Source organism: Dermacentor silvarum, chromosome 2 (genome assembly GCF_013339745.2).
Source record: "Dermacentor silvarum isolate Dsil-2018 chromosome 2, BIME_Dsil_1.4, whole genome shotgun sequence".
In the NCBI taxonomy this organism is placed as follows: domain Eukaryota; kingdom Metazoa; phylum Arthropoda; class Arachnida; order Ixodida; family Ixodidae; genus Dermacentor; species Dermacentor silvarum.
Window position 1 is genome coordinate 109,525,008 of NC_051155.1, and position 15,972 is coordinate 109,540,979.

Genomic DNA, 15,972 nt, shown 5'->3' on the forward strand with positions numbered 1-15,972 from the left:
CCCGATTACCGGACAAGCTAAAACTCTCTATTCTCAGGGCGCTTCCGAAACCACCGTCATCCATCGGGTTTCATGAAAGATGCCCCTCTTTGGCATTTATGCATGCGTAAATAAACCGCTTTAATATAACCTAGCGTCTCCCACATGGCTCCACGGAAAGTGGCTGTTTCTTTCTTACATATATGTAAATAAATGGTTGTAAGATGTTTTAACACGAAAGTGTTTTATGCCGGGGTCCACCAAGACTTCACTGACGTATTTCCGTCACGGAAATACGTCATAGAACATAATACAAAGAAAGAAACCAGAAGAAAAAGTTCCACAAACATGCAAAATTTGGAAATCGAACCCACGACCTCTCGGTCCGCGACGATAGATCGCCGAGCGTTTAACCCATTGCGCCACAAACGCATTTGCAGAGAGCTACACAGACGCGCCTTATATATCTAACACTCCTCCGTGTACCCGCGCTCTTGCTCGGGGCGGTGCCGCCGCCTACGAGCAGAAAAGAGAAGTACTGCATTATGACACTAACGCGCACCGACAGTGAACGCTTCGGTGGTCTCAGCACTACGACGCCTCGATGCCAGCATTCGAAGGGACGCTGGCATCAAGAAGCACTACCAACGCCACCTAGGTGGCGTTCACCGTACTCAGCACAGCGGAGCGTGGCCTCCGCAATTAGCTCTGAAAATGTTTCTGAAGTTGATCGCGGAGGCTGCAATTACGACGCGCTGTACGCGCTGATTTGACTCGGTGACAATTCAGTTACGTGCTTTGTCTTGCGCGTTGTATTAGTGTGTCAGCTACGTGCTTCGTCTTTCGGGTTGTGCTAGCGTGTGCAGCGTAGTGCAGCTTCCATATGCACGACGGTTGCTCATGGTCATCGACGTTGGTAGTCGTGATGGAGGAGACGTGCCACCAGGCGTCAGCGTGGGTGCATCAACGCCTAAGGGCGCTTTAGCCACAAAACACCAATAGACATTATATATCAATGTGCAATAAACATTACACTACTTCTGTGAAGACACGTTTCACTTTCGTGTTCTATACCGATTCCTATATAAGAGGGATCAACCACATTTTTTAGTATTCTTCCCAGTTATTATTTTTTTGTATGTAGTACTTTTGCTTATTGGCGCAACTTATTTCGATCCCGTTTTCTTACCTACTAATTGGTGTAGGTCGTATGGGAACGACTCCTATAAACGATGTCACTGGCAGGAGGTTCGTGATATTATTGTTACGTAGCTTAGAGCTCGCATACTTGCACTATTCGTCATACAGCGGGCGTTGGCCCGAACCTGGCACTGATAATGGCAACGATGTGGCCCAGTGCAGGTCCTACATCAAACACATTGGCTGTTGCTGTGGCCTGATGTTCGTCTAATGTTGGCTGTAACTCTGGGCCTGCAATATGTAACACTGCTTTAGGTTGTACTTTACTCAAATGCCAGTGGTAACCCAGGTTCGTTCCAATTCCTGCCAGAATTGGGCGATGCTTGGTACAATGGTGATGTGCTGCCCTGGGTATAAACACTAGGGGGATCTTATACATACCGTTGTGTCCCAATATCTCATGCGCGAATATTGAATCTTTTGCCTTATGAGAACATATGGGGTTTCCATAGGGTTGGATGAATACATGTTGTTATGGGGACTAATAAAATAACATGTCTTAGCTGTAAAGCTAAGATGATGGCTGGTATTACCTGAAGTGTAAAATTGATAGCGTGGTCACATCATTGTCGACTGCGCCTAGCGACGACTTTGCATCTCGGTGCAAACTGCAACATAACGGTAACTTCCTGTGGCAGAAGTATCGTCTAGGTAACTCTTATACGGTATAGTTGATGTTAAGAGGAAAAAATGAAACTGGGCAGGCCATGTAATGCGTAGGATGGATAACCGGTGGACCATTAGAGTTACCGAATAGATACTGGGTGGTGGTGGTGGTGGTGAATGGTAGCAACAGGCGGGTTTAGCCTGGCGATAAAGGCCGGCAATTGCTCCGCCTGAGATCTCTTACAATATCGCTGAATGGTTTCACCATATGTCCATCAAACCAGTCTCTCTTAAGAATTCCATAAGGAGACGTGAAGTTTCTGTGCGGGCTATAACTGATCTCTCAGGAAATACAAGGTGTTGCAGGCACGCATGTGGAAGGTCCTTTTTTGTAGATTCTCCAGGAGAGCGTCCCTCTCAACTTGGAATTGCTGGCATGACCACATAAAGTGTTCAATATCTCCTGTCTCGTCACATGCCGTACAGTTCGGAGAATTGATTCTTCCCGTCTTAAATAACCAGGCCGGTGTACTAGCAGATCCTGTCCTGATCCGATATAAAAGTGATGCTTGCTCTCGATGAAATCTCTTGGTTACGCAGGGCATACGTGGTGGAACCCAAAGCGACCCAAAGTGATATTAAATGTCCGATTTTTTCGCTTGATTACTCTTTGTAGCCTTGATTTTGGGAGGATGATAGAGCGCTGCGTATGCAAGCGCATCAACTTTTTTGTTGCCAGTAATACCAATGTGGGAGGGAATCCACTGACACTTTACCGTGAAGCCTTTGTTCTTGAGTTCTTTCACAAGGGCTAGTTATTTGCGTGGGAACTTGGAGATGGCAGACCGCGGTATAGTTGTTGTAACGCGGCCTTTGAGTCCGTAAGGACAACCACCTTCTGCGAAGGCAGAGTTTTTAGTTTGCGCAGAGCAGAAGCTATTGCTACGCCTTCCACAACTGTCGACGAGGCCATACAGTCCAGACGGCCAGACCATGTATATTTCAGAGAGGGAATACAAAGTGCAGCTGCACAGCGGTCTTCGTCTACTTTGACAGAGCCATCTGTGTATACTTGTAGGTGGTTCGGGTAAGTCGTGTGCAAATGTTGTAGGACTAATGACTTGGCTTCTGCAGATGGAATGCAGCTCTTTGACTGCAATCGTGGTATACTTAAGTCGCATGTGGTTTCCTCGAATGTCCAGGGCGGTTCTATCTTTTCCCTCTGTCTCGAGCAGCGCAATCCTAAGACGCGAAGTGTGTTCAGTGCTGCATAAAAATGTGACCGTGGCCTGTTACTTATACGTCTTAATAGGGCTTTGCCGGGCGTAGACTCACTCAATAGTAGTAACTGGATCATGAGACTCTGGGAAGCCTGAAGTCGCAGAGGGCGTGACTCAGCTTCGTAGAGCACTTTTTTGTTCGACGCTGGCTGACGGACTCCAAGGCAAAGTCGAATACCTTTTCTGTGGATGGCTTCTAAGCGCTCGTATTGGCTATCTGAGGGTGACATCAGGGGTAGCTGGTACAGGATCCGATTGGTAACCAACGCTGTATGTAGCCGTAGCATCGACGTCGGGTGGTTGCCCCAGCGTATGCCAGCGAATCGCTTGAGCACATGTAGCCTCTGTGACGATGACGCCACAACGTGGTCAACAGCGCGGCGCCAGATTAGCCTGTGGTCCAAGGTAACGCCAAAAAATCGGACGTCGGTGACTTGTCGAATGTGGTATCCGTCCATATACAGCTTCAAGCGTGTAGATTTTCTTTGAACTCCAGGAAATAGTATGAATGATGATTTCTCTGAGCGTGATAGTCCAAGCGTTGGCAAGTGGCCCTGAATGGCATTTACTGCTCCCTGGGCTATTCGTGCGAGGCGCCGATGCTGGTAGCCGGAGACCCATATGCAGATATCATCGGTATATATAGATATCTTCACTGGTGTTCGATGGTTTAGTACTCTTGGGAGGCTAGCTATGGCGATGTTAAACAATAAGGGAGATAAAACACTCCCCTGTGGCACGCCGCGAAATATACCTATTTCATCGCTCAAAGTGTTACCAAGACGGACTCTGATACGGTGATCATTGAGAAACGTATGTATAAAGTGCAAGAGATGACCCGTGACGCTTTACCGTGAAGCCTTTGTTCTTGAGTTCTTTCACAAGGGCTAGTTATTTGCGTGGGAACTTGGAGATGGCAGACCGCGGTATAGTTGTTGTAACGCGGCTGATGATGGCTGTTGGAGACACGTAGTCGTAAGCCTTGGAAATATCCATAAAAACAGCAAGTGTCGACAGGCCATCCACACTGTAATGTTCTATGTGGCTTAGCAGGTCTAGCACATTGTCTTGAGCACTTAGACGCTGGCGAAGATACTGGGTGGGGTCATGATGTTAGGAAATTTGCTGTCGCAAGTTGGAATCTGCTAGCTCAAGATAGGGGTGATTGGAGATCGCAGGGAGAGGCCTTCGTCCTACAGTGGACATAAATATAGGTTGATGATGATGATGATGATGATTATTATTATTATTATTATTATGATGATGATGATGATGCCTTAGGGCCCATTCACACTTGCGACTAGGCGAGGTCGTGCGACCAAGTTAGTCGCAATGCGACCAGTTGCAAGTAGTCGCAAATGGTCGCTTTTCTCGAAATGCGACCGTTTCGGGCCAGTCGCTCACTGCTCGATTTTTGAGTCGCGCGACCGCAGTCGCAGAACAGCTGAACCAATCAGATGCGAAGGAACAGGACGTCCGTATACGCTGGCGCTTATTTTACGCGGCGATGACATTTGAAGCAGACATGAACGGCATATCGCGAGACATTTCGGTCTCGAGAACATCGCTCGTCTTGAGTAGCTTTCTGGTCGCCAGTCGCAATCGGTCGCGCGACCTCGCCTAGTCGCAAGTGTGAATGGACCCTAACGTGATAAAGCACTGTTGGAGGTATACAGCTTCAGCCACGAGACGTGTGCCGTATGAGTCACTGCTGAAGCAGAGAGTAACTTAGGAGTCAACCACGAGATTTTGTATTATCAATCGTTCCTTTGGTGCGGAAACCGTATGGACTGATGTAACGCGTCAGCCCTTTTTCGCACAGGCCCACGCTACCCGAAGGCAGGCAAAGTAGGTTTAGGGGTTCAAGGGTGAAATTTAATTTCCATTGATGAGGGTCGTGAATTCGCTTTGCATAATATCGAGATGCCAGCAGATGATCGCGGACAAGGTCACCGAAGTAAAACTTTTACTTAGCTGAAATCAATCGTTCTCTGGTTAATTTCAACGCACGAAGCTTCCGTAAAAATTCTGATAATATCTACAACTCTAAAAGTTCACTTGCTCATTCCTTCGATATTGTTTGCGTCTCTGAAACTTGGCTCTGCACGTACGATGGGAACCTTTTCGGCCTGTAATCGTGCGAAGCTGAGTACACTCACCGTTCGTGAGGTAGTTATGGTGGCTCAGCAATCTTTATTGCCTTTGATCTACCCTACACCCGCCGACAAGATATTTATTTGACATCATACATTGTGAATCCATATGGATTGAATTAAATCATACTTTTCTTAATCATAATAACAACGTTATCCTGGAGCGCATTACAGCTCTCCTTCCTCGAATGCGAGGGATTTCATTTCTGGCCTGGCACCATTTTGCATAAGTTATCATCAGAAAAGAAGCGTGTTATCTTAGTTGGAGACATGAGCAATTACTTGCTCAATATCGAAAATACTATTTACAAAGAATATTGTGATTGTTTCCGCGACTATGCTTTTGAATCTCTCATCTCTCACTAGGTGTCCTATTTTTGGTGGTGCTTCGTTGCTGAATCATGCGCTTTGTAATTTCTCGCCTTCTCCCTATGCTGGAGTAATAGATGAGAACATTACAGATCAGTATCCCATATTTCTTCCATTCAACGTGGTCAAGCGCTTTAGAGCACTTACTCATGTTATTTCCATATTTGGTCAGGAATCATTCGATAACGATTGGTCCAGCGTTACATCGTTATGTGATGCAGATCAGACGTTCAACAAGTTTTCTTCTCTTTTCCTCAAAGCCGTTGCACGAGTGTACAACAATAAAATGTAAAAATATATACAAATATCCCCAGAATCCTTACTTACCTCATGGATTGCTAAAAAGTATGAGGAAGAAAGATAACCTTTACAGAAAATTTAAAAGGCAACTATTTAACGTTACCTTCGCTTCGCGTTATAAGAAATATTCCAACACTCTTTGATGCCTACTAAGCACTGCTAAGAATATTACGAAACTCTATTATATAATGACCGAAACAGTTCTAACAAAGAATGGCAGCTCTTGAACGATTTCTTAAATCTATCACAACATAGTTCACCTTTACATGAGGTAATATATAATGACAATACACATGACAGTCCTGACAGTGTTGCGGACGCGTTTAGTAACTACTTTTTGGAAATTTTCAATCAAAAACATAGCACATCGCACTGTAACCTAAATCGTTCTAACCACTCTTTCTTTCTTCTTCCCGTGACACCTGCTGATGTGTCTACTGCAATCATAAATCTTAGAGAGACCAGCCCCGGTATCGATAAAATTTCAGCATGGCACTTAAAACTTGTAGTTGATGTTATTTGTGTACCACTTCCTATAATTAAATATCTTGCGTTCAAGGCCTGCATTTTTCTTAACTCACTGAAAGTAGCCAAAGTTCTTGCGGTATAAAAAAGGGTGACAGACTGTCAGTTTCCAACTACCATCCCATCTGTATTCTTTCTTCCCTCAGTAAAGTTATAAAAAATTATTTGTTATTTTGCTAAGCAAATACCTGCAAAAATGTAATCTACTGAAGCCATGCCAATTAAGTTTTCGAGAGGGAAGCTCCACTAACTTTGCCCTGCTTTCCCTAACTGACTATATCAAGCGCTCTATTGATTCCGTATGCGCAGTTGGCTCGGTTTTTCTCGACTTAACAAAAGCATCTGACACCATTTATCATCTCGTCTTGGCTAGCAAACTCGAAGTATTAGGTATTTCAGGTCTGGCTCTGAAGTTTTTAAAAATTTATCTACTGAACACAGAGAACACGGTATACATATCGAGCTTTTTCACCGTTACTAAAAGAATTAACCAAGGGTAGACTCAAGGCTTATTACTGGGTCCATTACTTTTTTTACTTTGCATGAATGATCTTCTTGGCAGTATACATATGGCTCGCTGCGTTTTATATGCCGACGATACGGCTATTTCCTTTGGTGATACATGTAATAATGCCGTAACTGCCAAATTAAATGATGTTCTGTGTAGCGTGTCCAAGGGGTACCACGAAAACTATTGATTTATTATTCCAAATAAATCTAAATTTCTTATTTTTAAACCATCTCAACATAAGTTAACCTCATTACCAGGCATCACAATTGACTCGCATTGCATAAGTGTCAGTCACAGTGTATCATTCCTTGGCGCTCACCTCGATACTAAGCTTAAGTTCGTTAACCATATTGCACACATTAGAAAGATGGCAGCATTCGCCATGAAACTGATAGCAAGTTGATTTGTTAAATGTTTATACAATGACAAAATTAGACTAAATCAAAACAAGTTATTAATAGTTGAGATGTCGTCGCAGCGAAGGGCAGTGGCGGTGCCGTCACGAGGACATTGAAAAATCATCCGAATAGCCCGATTTTCTAAATGCTGAAGGGATGAAAGATGATACTGATATATATTTCCCTGTGATACGATGCCATAGATGATAAAGATATTTGTCTCATCAGACCCTGTTTTGTCTTTACTTTACTTTATTCATTCTCATATCACTTATGGCATCGTATTATGGGGAAATACTTATCAGTATCATCTTTGATCCGTTAAGCATTTAGAAAATCGAGGTATTCGGATTTTTTTTCACTGTCCTAGTGACGGCAGCGCCACTGCTCTCCGCTGCAACTAACTTGTTTTGGTTTAGTCTAATTTTGTCGTTTTATGAACAAATAACAAATCAACTTGCTATCAAGTTAACTGATTCTGCGATTTTAGTAAATTCCAACTGTACTACGTGGCTGCTAACAATAATTATTTGTTACCTAAGGTTTCAAGCAATTACGGTAAATCATGTTCATCCTTCTTTGCGATGACAATGTGGAATCATTTACCGATGTCTGTTAAAACCAAAGTTTCTTCTATTTCATTGAAGAATTCATGAAAATATTATTTATTTCTTGAATTTTTGATGTTCGTGCTTGTTGTGTTGTAGTAGATTTGTGTTTTTCTATACAGCATTTATTTTTCAATTTACTCGTCTTTTCTTGCTTTTATTCATTTTGGAGTTTTCTATACTTTTATGCTTACTGTCATTTTCTACTTGATATATTTGTTCCATTGGTTCGCACTGCCGCTAATCCTTGTATTATTTATTTTTAGTCTTCATTGAGGGTCCCGTTGCAGTCTCGTACTTTGGGACCCTAGTCTGTATATTTTATATGCTATCAATAACCTACGATGCAATATTAATAATAAACTCATTTGAATGGTATATGGGGTCATGAATGGGTTCATGATGTCAAAGGGTATCAAGAAGGGCGTCATGAGCGTGGACGGTTGGGCTGGTGGAATCGAAGGGAAGCAATGAATAGAAGCAAAAGTGGTTTAACGCCAAGAAATACATGGATAGGCGCTCAACCAGTGTAATTAGGCCGTGAAAAGCATTAGGCAAACATCGGAAACGGTAAAGTGCTGTTCCATTCCCGGTATCAATCGAAGACATACAACGATAGCAAGTCCCTGTTTATGCGATTGTGGTGTTCTGTAAGTGCTTTCGTCTCTGGAGTGTAAGCCGTTGGGAATGTGTGAGAGTAAGGCAAGAATGCAGAAGATCGTCGACAACCTTGAAAGGAACGTTGCTCCGTAATAAGCGAGTAGCTGACAAGGCGCATCACTGTGCAAAATCACCTTGTGGGAAAGAAAATTGGATACATCAATCGCACAGCGGGAAAGTAGGGCTCGCGCATTTGCATGAAGCATGTCATAGTCCGATACTTAGCACAGTCCCACTGCTACCAACTATTTATGGGTGGATGAGGGGGAATAAGGGTCAAGGCTTTGAAGGCCATCGCTGAAAAATGGTTCACTTGGGATATAGATCGACTGAGGGCTTCGACAGGGAAGCAAAAGACGCTTCTCTCGGCGTTGGTGGAGCACGGCGGCAGCTGTGCAGCGTTGAACAAAGCGATATGTTGCCGACCCCAAAAACGTCTACGTTCGCTATCGTAAGCTATCGCGCGTGACCCTAAGCGAAACGCAAAACAATGGTCGCTGTACTCTGTAGTACTTCGAATTGCGCACCTTAACAAGAGTGCACTAGACGACATGATCGATTTGCCAGAAAAGATCCAGGTGTAGGATATTGCAGGGGTGGGATCTTTCTAGACGTCATCGCACTGCTGGAGCACTGTACCGTATAGTGTAAACAATTAGTTCTCGACAGGTATATGCTCTGTGTGAAACAACAGGCAATTCTACAAGTGCCTGAGAGGCGTTAGCAGCCCCCCCCCCCCCAAAAAAAAAGAGATGTGTAATCTATTTTTATTGGACCCGTACTAGCCCATAACGCATATGTGTCCGATCCGCAAAGAAAGGCCGGTATACTTTTGTGAGGATGTTAGGCTCCAGATTTCAGTTTCAAAGTGAAGTCTCTAAGACATTTTAGGGCTGCGTTCTTATCATCCGTGCTTATTAGCATATAAACTGAGATCACTCGCAAGCCTCGAAGCACCTAATTTTAAAGTAATAAGTAGAAAACAAAAAGAGCAGCAAACTCGACATATGGCGAAGCACACTAAACGCTTGTTTTAGCATGTCATGTGCAATATTACGCCAGAACATGCAATAAATGATTGCGTGAGCTTACAGCTATGTCTCAATCGCAAATTCAAATGCAGAAATAAGAAAGAATAGCACACAACTGGCGCTGAGCTTACGCTTATTTGTATTTCATTGCAAAAATAAACAGTTTGATCCGAAGAAAGGGCGCCTGGGTTGTGGGCCAGGAAAAAATGTCAAATGAATATCAGATAGAAAGAAGCCCTGGATTTGGTAGTGTAGTTATTTTAGTCTTCCTTTTGTAGTCGTACCATGGATAAAACAATCATAGATATGCTAAGACAAACGAAGAGAACGTCGTTACCACATATGTTTTTGAATTTGCTCCAGAGAGTACATAGGTACATGCATGAATGAACTAATACATGCTCAAAATTTCTTAGCATTGCAGCCGGGGAGTCAACGTTTTTTTCTGGATGTAATTTTAACCAGTAAACATGTTAGTCCCCTATTAGACATCAAGCGGAAAATGTATTCAACATAGACTGCCCCAAACAGCAAAAAAATGTCCCAGTTTGAGATGATTATCACTATAAAAAGTAATCAAAAGGGCCAACCCCTCCAGTTAAAGATGTCTGACCACCTAATCGCGCACAAAAATGTTTCATACTTCACGTTTAAGCATCGAACCGGCAGAGAATCAGTGGAAGGCGAAATAGGCATGGGCGCGAATTGTAATTGAACCCTTCACCCTTCACAAAACATTGTGCCGTGAGCGTCTATTTATCATTAGTAATATTGTTTTTCTGCAACACAACATATTTCAAAGAGAAAATTAAAAGGAAAGAAGAACACAAGCAATGTTTTTAAGCGTATGACACTTGGCAGCACTGTTATTTCGCAATTTAACCTCTTCGTTTTGACATGAATATTTCATAGCGAATGCTTATAGGTGTGTCCCTGCAGGACGCATGGCAAGCCTATCTTGTATTCGGCGCATTCACACGGTGTCGTTTGTTTTTCATTTTTAAAGTTCAAATTGTCATACAATATCTGATACACCCTTTTCTATCGGTCGCGCTTGAGCTCGCAAAGTTACAATAATTAAAGGCGTGAAAATAGAAGACATCAAACACCATCAGGCCTTGTGGCGGTAAAATTTTTCAAACCTTGCACAAATTTTATATTTCAGTATATTGTCCCCGCTGCGCAGAAACACTCAGCGAGGCGTTGTTTGACCCAGGTAAACTGAAGAGGTTATTGCTGCGATAAACGGGTGCGACTGGGTTTTGATATATATCAGATTGGGAATGGACGTTTCTCACTCCAATCTATGCAAAAAGTAACAACTCTGACGGCCCCTTTTGAGATAAATAAAGTATGTGGGTTTTTAGGTACGCCCTTCAGCGACCATTGATCTTGTGGGAAGGATATATCTATTTATCAAAGAAAAAAAATTCTTCATCACGCATGCAGAGCATAAAAGCCAGATGGTTAGCGTAGAGTCTTCACACCTTAGCTCGGCCCACACTTGAAAGCACTCTGTAAGCGTCTCCACTTGGTAAGTGAACTTCAGCATAGGCTGCTTTAGATCCCTCCGTAGTGTGTGAAGCATGCTCACCGGCCAATACGAAAAGCTATCAAATGTAGGCAATGTAAAATACGATTCTCCATTTTTCCTCGTTGGCAGAAAAACAAATGCATGGCAGAAGAATTTAGGCAAGTACTATGGCGTATTCCAGGTCAAACTTCCCCCGAAGATGGCAAGCATGTGCCCGGCTGAATCAGAGAAAAGAAAAATTAATATAATGATAAACTGAAAGCCCGTTGTGATACTGTCGGAAAAAGAAAAGAATGTATAACTCAACAGTTGCACTTAACAACCGTAGTAAAGCAAAAAAGTAATGGACGAGTTTGTTCTAATTAGTGCACCATCAAAGGTGAAATAATTGCTTTATGTCAATCGATATGCAGCTGTGTGAAAGATGCACTTCGGAACGTGCCTCAAGAAGGTTCAACAATCAGAGAACTTGCGGCATGTATTTGTACATAATGACTACTCATGTCCATAAAACAATTTTGTTTTACTTTTACTTTTCTCGCAGTTATCATGAGGCCGACATTTGCCGCCATTTTGCTCGTGAGTCTCGTCGCCTTCACAGGTACGTAGAAAATTTTATTTCGGTGAGCAAAATAAATCTGGACAGCTTGCACAAGCGGTGCATGGCTGAAGTAAACAGTGGAGCAGGTGATCAACCTAGTTTCTTCCAGGTTTTACTAGGCTTAGCTAAGCTTTGCTAGGAAATGCTAAGTGCTGCTAGGCATGGTATTCTGAATCGGCTCGCCGCTCACGCGTTGATTCTAGCTTCGCCGCGCGACGCCCTTCAACATGCTTCTTCGGGTGGCCGGATCTTCTTTGGTCGTCCCATGTCAAGGCTACATGTACTCGCCACAGAGTAAAAAAAAAGTTCTGCCGCCGTAGTGGCGACTCCTAGATTTTATCTCCCGGTGACATCGCGATTAAGCTCCGCCTCCACACTCGCCGGGTACAGCTAGACAAAGCCCACACAGCCCGCGAACCGTGTTGGCGCACAGTGACATCACGGTTTTTGGCTGCACCTACCCGGCGGAGCATGGAGGTATTGGCGGGAGCCGGAGTTCTGGTGAGGTCACGTGATCCCTCGGCGGGCGCGCGGTGTTGGTGTGGCTAGGCGAAGCATGGGCTCAGTAGAGCTAGGAAGGGCGGCGTGAAGAGCTTGGCGAAGCAATGGCATGCCTAGACGAAGCGTGGGAGCAGCTATGCCAGGTGGTTGCTAGGCGACGCGAAGTGACGTCATGGCTGGAGGGAGCAGATGCGCGTTCGTAGCAGCTGGCGCGGCGGAGGAGGAGCGTTGCCCAAGCTAGGCGAAGCGAGGCGCAGCTGTGCCAAGTGGTTGCTAGGCAACACGCGGTGACGTCATCGCCAGGCGCAGCTTCTGGTCTATGCTACGCCGGGCAACAAAGAGCTTAAATAGCTCCGCTGTTAAAAAAATACATTGCTTTATTGCGGTATGAAATAGTGATATTCATCAACAATAGTGATGTTAGTGAGACGCACAGTACAGAAAAACACGGATGCTTCACAATTCATTGGTTCGTTATCATCCAAAAATAAGCGTCATAGGCAAAGAAGTAGACTGTATTTTTTTGTAAACGACCATTGGTAAAGTGTTGACTGTGGCTTTGTAGGCTGCCATGGTATACTATGGAACTCATATTTATTTATCTCAAGATTTTCGTCTCATGAGCAGCATCCCCAGCAACTACGTCATATAGATCAAATATTTTTGCTGAATTTTGAACAAGTTGAATTCTAATATAAAAATCCTAGCAGCTAGCGAGTTTGTTAAAAATTACTTCATTCTGTTGCACGTTAATCACCTATCGAAGCGTTAGAATTCGTCAGCTATTGCCGCTATGGTCAAATTGTTGTAAGTCCGCTCTTAGGTTAGTTTATAGGACAATTCTCTCAGCGATACGCTGGCTCCTGCGATGTTCTCATGCGATACTTACACATAGTGGTATTCAATTTAAATTTTGAATACAGCATACAGGTGTTTCACGAAGTGTACTCTAAAATGCTCTTCCCGCCATTTCAGCAAATGCATACGCATTTCCTGAGGAGGAGGCCCGCGTTGATACAACATTCGACAGTGCCGCTCAAGATGCTGTTTATCTGGGTGAAGTCCTTCGTGACGTGGCACAGACACTAGCTGAGGACGAAGAACTTGGTGCTGAGGTGAGTTTCAATACCAGAGTCAAACTTGAAGTGGTATAAAGCGCTAAATTTACCCCTTCCCGGAACAGATGTCCTTTCTAGATTTGTAATATATGAGCATCATCTCTACCAGCGAAACAGGGTCGCAGCAAGACACAGTGGTCTGTCGAAGAAAAAAGTTTAAAATATTTGCTAGTAACCAGTAAAGTAACCATCACAAGCTAGAAAAGCAGGGGTAATTGAAATTTGACCTCTCAAACTGTGTAATAAGATGAGTAGCCGCATTTCGCTACTTTGTCTTGGTACGGCCATATAATGAATAACAGATGTAGCGGTCACTTGTTTACAAATAACTACATGGTCACAGAAATGAATGTTTGATAATATTTGACACGTAGTTTATATATATATTGCCTTTCAAGAAATCGCCTTAGATGCGCGTGAATGATGGGTGGCAATGATCTTCTACTGAGTTCTATAACGAAGTTTACAACACTCAGTGTCTAAGGGTTTTAAATATCGTTATATAAATGAGTAGACGATAATTGCTACGCATCATGATCGCGCATCTACAGCAATTTCTTGAATATATATATATATATATATATATATACAGCGTGTCCCAGCTATCACGCAGCACGATTTAAAGAAAGGGGAACGGCGTTACGCGAAGCAAACCTAGTGCGTATTGTTTCCAGTACAGTGGAGTAGCCACCAGTAATTTGTCGTTACTAGATTTAATTAGGCAATTGTACTTTATTATCTAACTCGAGACGCACTGTCCTGATTATCAAAGTGCCAATGAGAAAGTTGTAGAGCAACATGAAAAGCTCGCGATACAACTTTCTGTTGCTCAATACGTGCTACATAGAAGTGTTTTTCCGAGAGTGAAAGAAGCCCCCGAATACACGCAAAGTGCCTCGAGCGGCCAGTCGCGCGGCAATTCTGCTTGTATTCGCGGCCTTCTTTGACACTCGGAAAAACACATACATGTAGCAGGTATTGAGGGACAGAAAGCTCTATCGGGAGTTCTGAAGTCACCGAAAGCTGCACCAAATGCTGTTTAAAGGTTTTTCGCACAGCGAAATGCTATGCACAATTTTGCAGCGAAGCTGTTTGCCTCTAGTTGGTCGGCATTGTTCGTGTCCGCGTCCTTCAGCAGTAAGTTTCGGCCAATCCCGGCGGTCGTGAAGGGACAGGATCTGTGGCTCGTACCTCCATAAGGCAAAGGCTTCAAGCCGTCAGCAAAGTGAAGGTCACAGTGCATACTTTATTTGGAATCATGCATACAAAATGCAGAGCAGCATATGCTTCAATAAAGAACAAGCCCGAAACAATCATCCGAATGACATAATTGATGATAAGGTTCTCCTGATAACAATTCGAAGCGAGTAGCGCTCCCCGCCTACATTTCCCGGTAAATATTACTGTTGCACAGGCTGGCGTCGGCGCGGCAGCTTGCGACGTGGGAAGTGACGTGTCTGTAGCCTACCATATACAAAAGAACCAGCCTAGCAACTGATTTCAATGTTGTTACAGCCCCGCTATGCGTGGCGTGCTGTCAAAATTACCATTACTCTCATTGATACCATTACTCGAAATTTCCAATACTACAATTACTCTAAAGCAATAAAGCGTTGCGTACCCCCCTCAGCAGTTGTATATGGTGGTGGTTTTCAACAGCTTCGCTGGACATCCACTTTCGCACGGCCGGGGTAGCGAGTCAACATTTTTTTATATAAAAGAACATTTTGTTTTCGTTTTGGGAGCTATTGTGTTTTTCATAGCCATAATGTGCATATTTTATTATACTATGCGTAGTAATTCTTGCTGCACCCAAAAATAAGCAGTCACGTTGCACCTCTAATGAAAGTCCATTGAAATTTTTCGATGAAATGTTTCATGGCCAACTGTTTTAAGTGACAGTCTGGGCATACGGCTATGCCAATAAAGGGTCTTAAAAACTTGACCTAAGAAGTAGGCGCGATTCCACGACTTTCATGTTTCCATACCTACGTGCTTTCATTTTTTCAGAGCGACGAGTACTTTTTCCGTGCTCTCTGGAACAAAACAAAAGAAGCTGTGAAGGGCGCCACTAACAAGGTGAAGGTGTCCGTAAAAGGGGCATACAAAGAGGCGAAGGACCACATAAAGAAAGCCGCTAAGGAAGCCCAGCAGAAGCTCAAGGACAAGGCGGCCGAGATCATATCCAAGTTGTTAACCAAAGTTATGGATGGCTATGCGCTGGAAGATTCCGAGAGCAGTGCAAACTTCATCAAGGTCTTTGTCAATGTCATCCAGCGAGCAGCACAGAAATTTATGAAGATGGGCAAGGTTCTACAGCACCTCGAGAACTGATCGAAAATAAAAAAAAGTGCATGAACATGTACGATGAAAAAAAATGTTCGGGTCAGACCTCTTGTTAAATTATCATAATAACTGCAAAATTGTAATTGACGGAATATCACACTTTCGTGTCTTTCTGAAAGTAACTCTCTTGCAAAAACCAGTTTCTTCCAGTGCCTTTCAGTGTGAAAACAGCGCGTTTTTTGACACTGGGTGGCACTGGGGACGCTGGCGCACGCTGGGAGTCACTGGGAGTCACTGCGACACTGGTGAGAT

General features: G+C 43.6%; 1 protein-coding gene across 1 annotated transcript; it reads left to right on the forward strand.

The window, feature by feature from the left end:
• Positions 1-11,703: 11,703 nt before the first annotated feature.
• LOC125943128 (uncharacterized) lies at positions 11,704-15,718 on the forward strand. Its single transcript, XM_049661531.1, has 3 exons — positions 11,704-11,755; positions 13,232-13,371; positions 15,385-15,718. Exons 1-3 carry the CDS (start codon positions 11,704-11,706, stop codon positions 15,706-15,708), a joined length of 516 nt encoding a protein of 171 aa, XP_049517488.1. The 3' UTR covers positions 15,709-15,718.
• Positions 15,719-15,972: the final 254 nt, after the last annotated feature.

Excerpts from the sequence above, each read along its gene's own strand:
- LOC125943128 (XM_049661531.1), top strand. The coding sequence starts at position 11,704 with ATGAGGCCGACATTTGCCGCCATTTTGCTCGTGAGTCTCGTCGCCTTC. Across the intron at positions 11,756-13,231 it reads GAGTCTCGTCGCCTTCACAG|CAAATGCATACGCATTTCCT; the intron begins GTACGTAGAAAA and ends CCGCCATTTCAG. Across the intron at positions 13,372-15,384 it reads ACGAAGAACTTGGTGCTGAG|AGCGACGAGTACTTTTTCCG; the intron begins GTGAGTTTCAAT and ends TCATTTTTTCAG.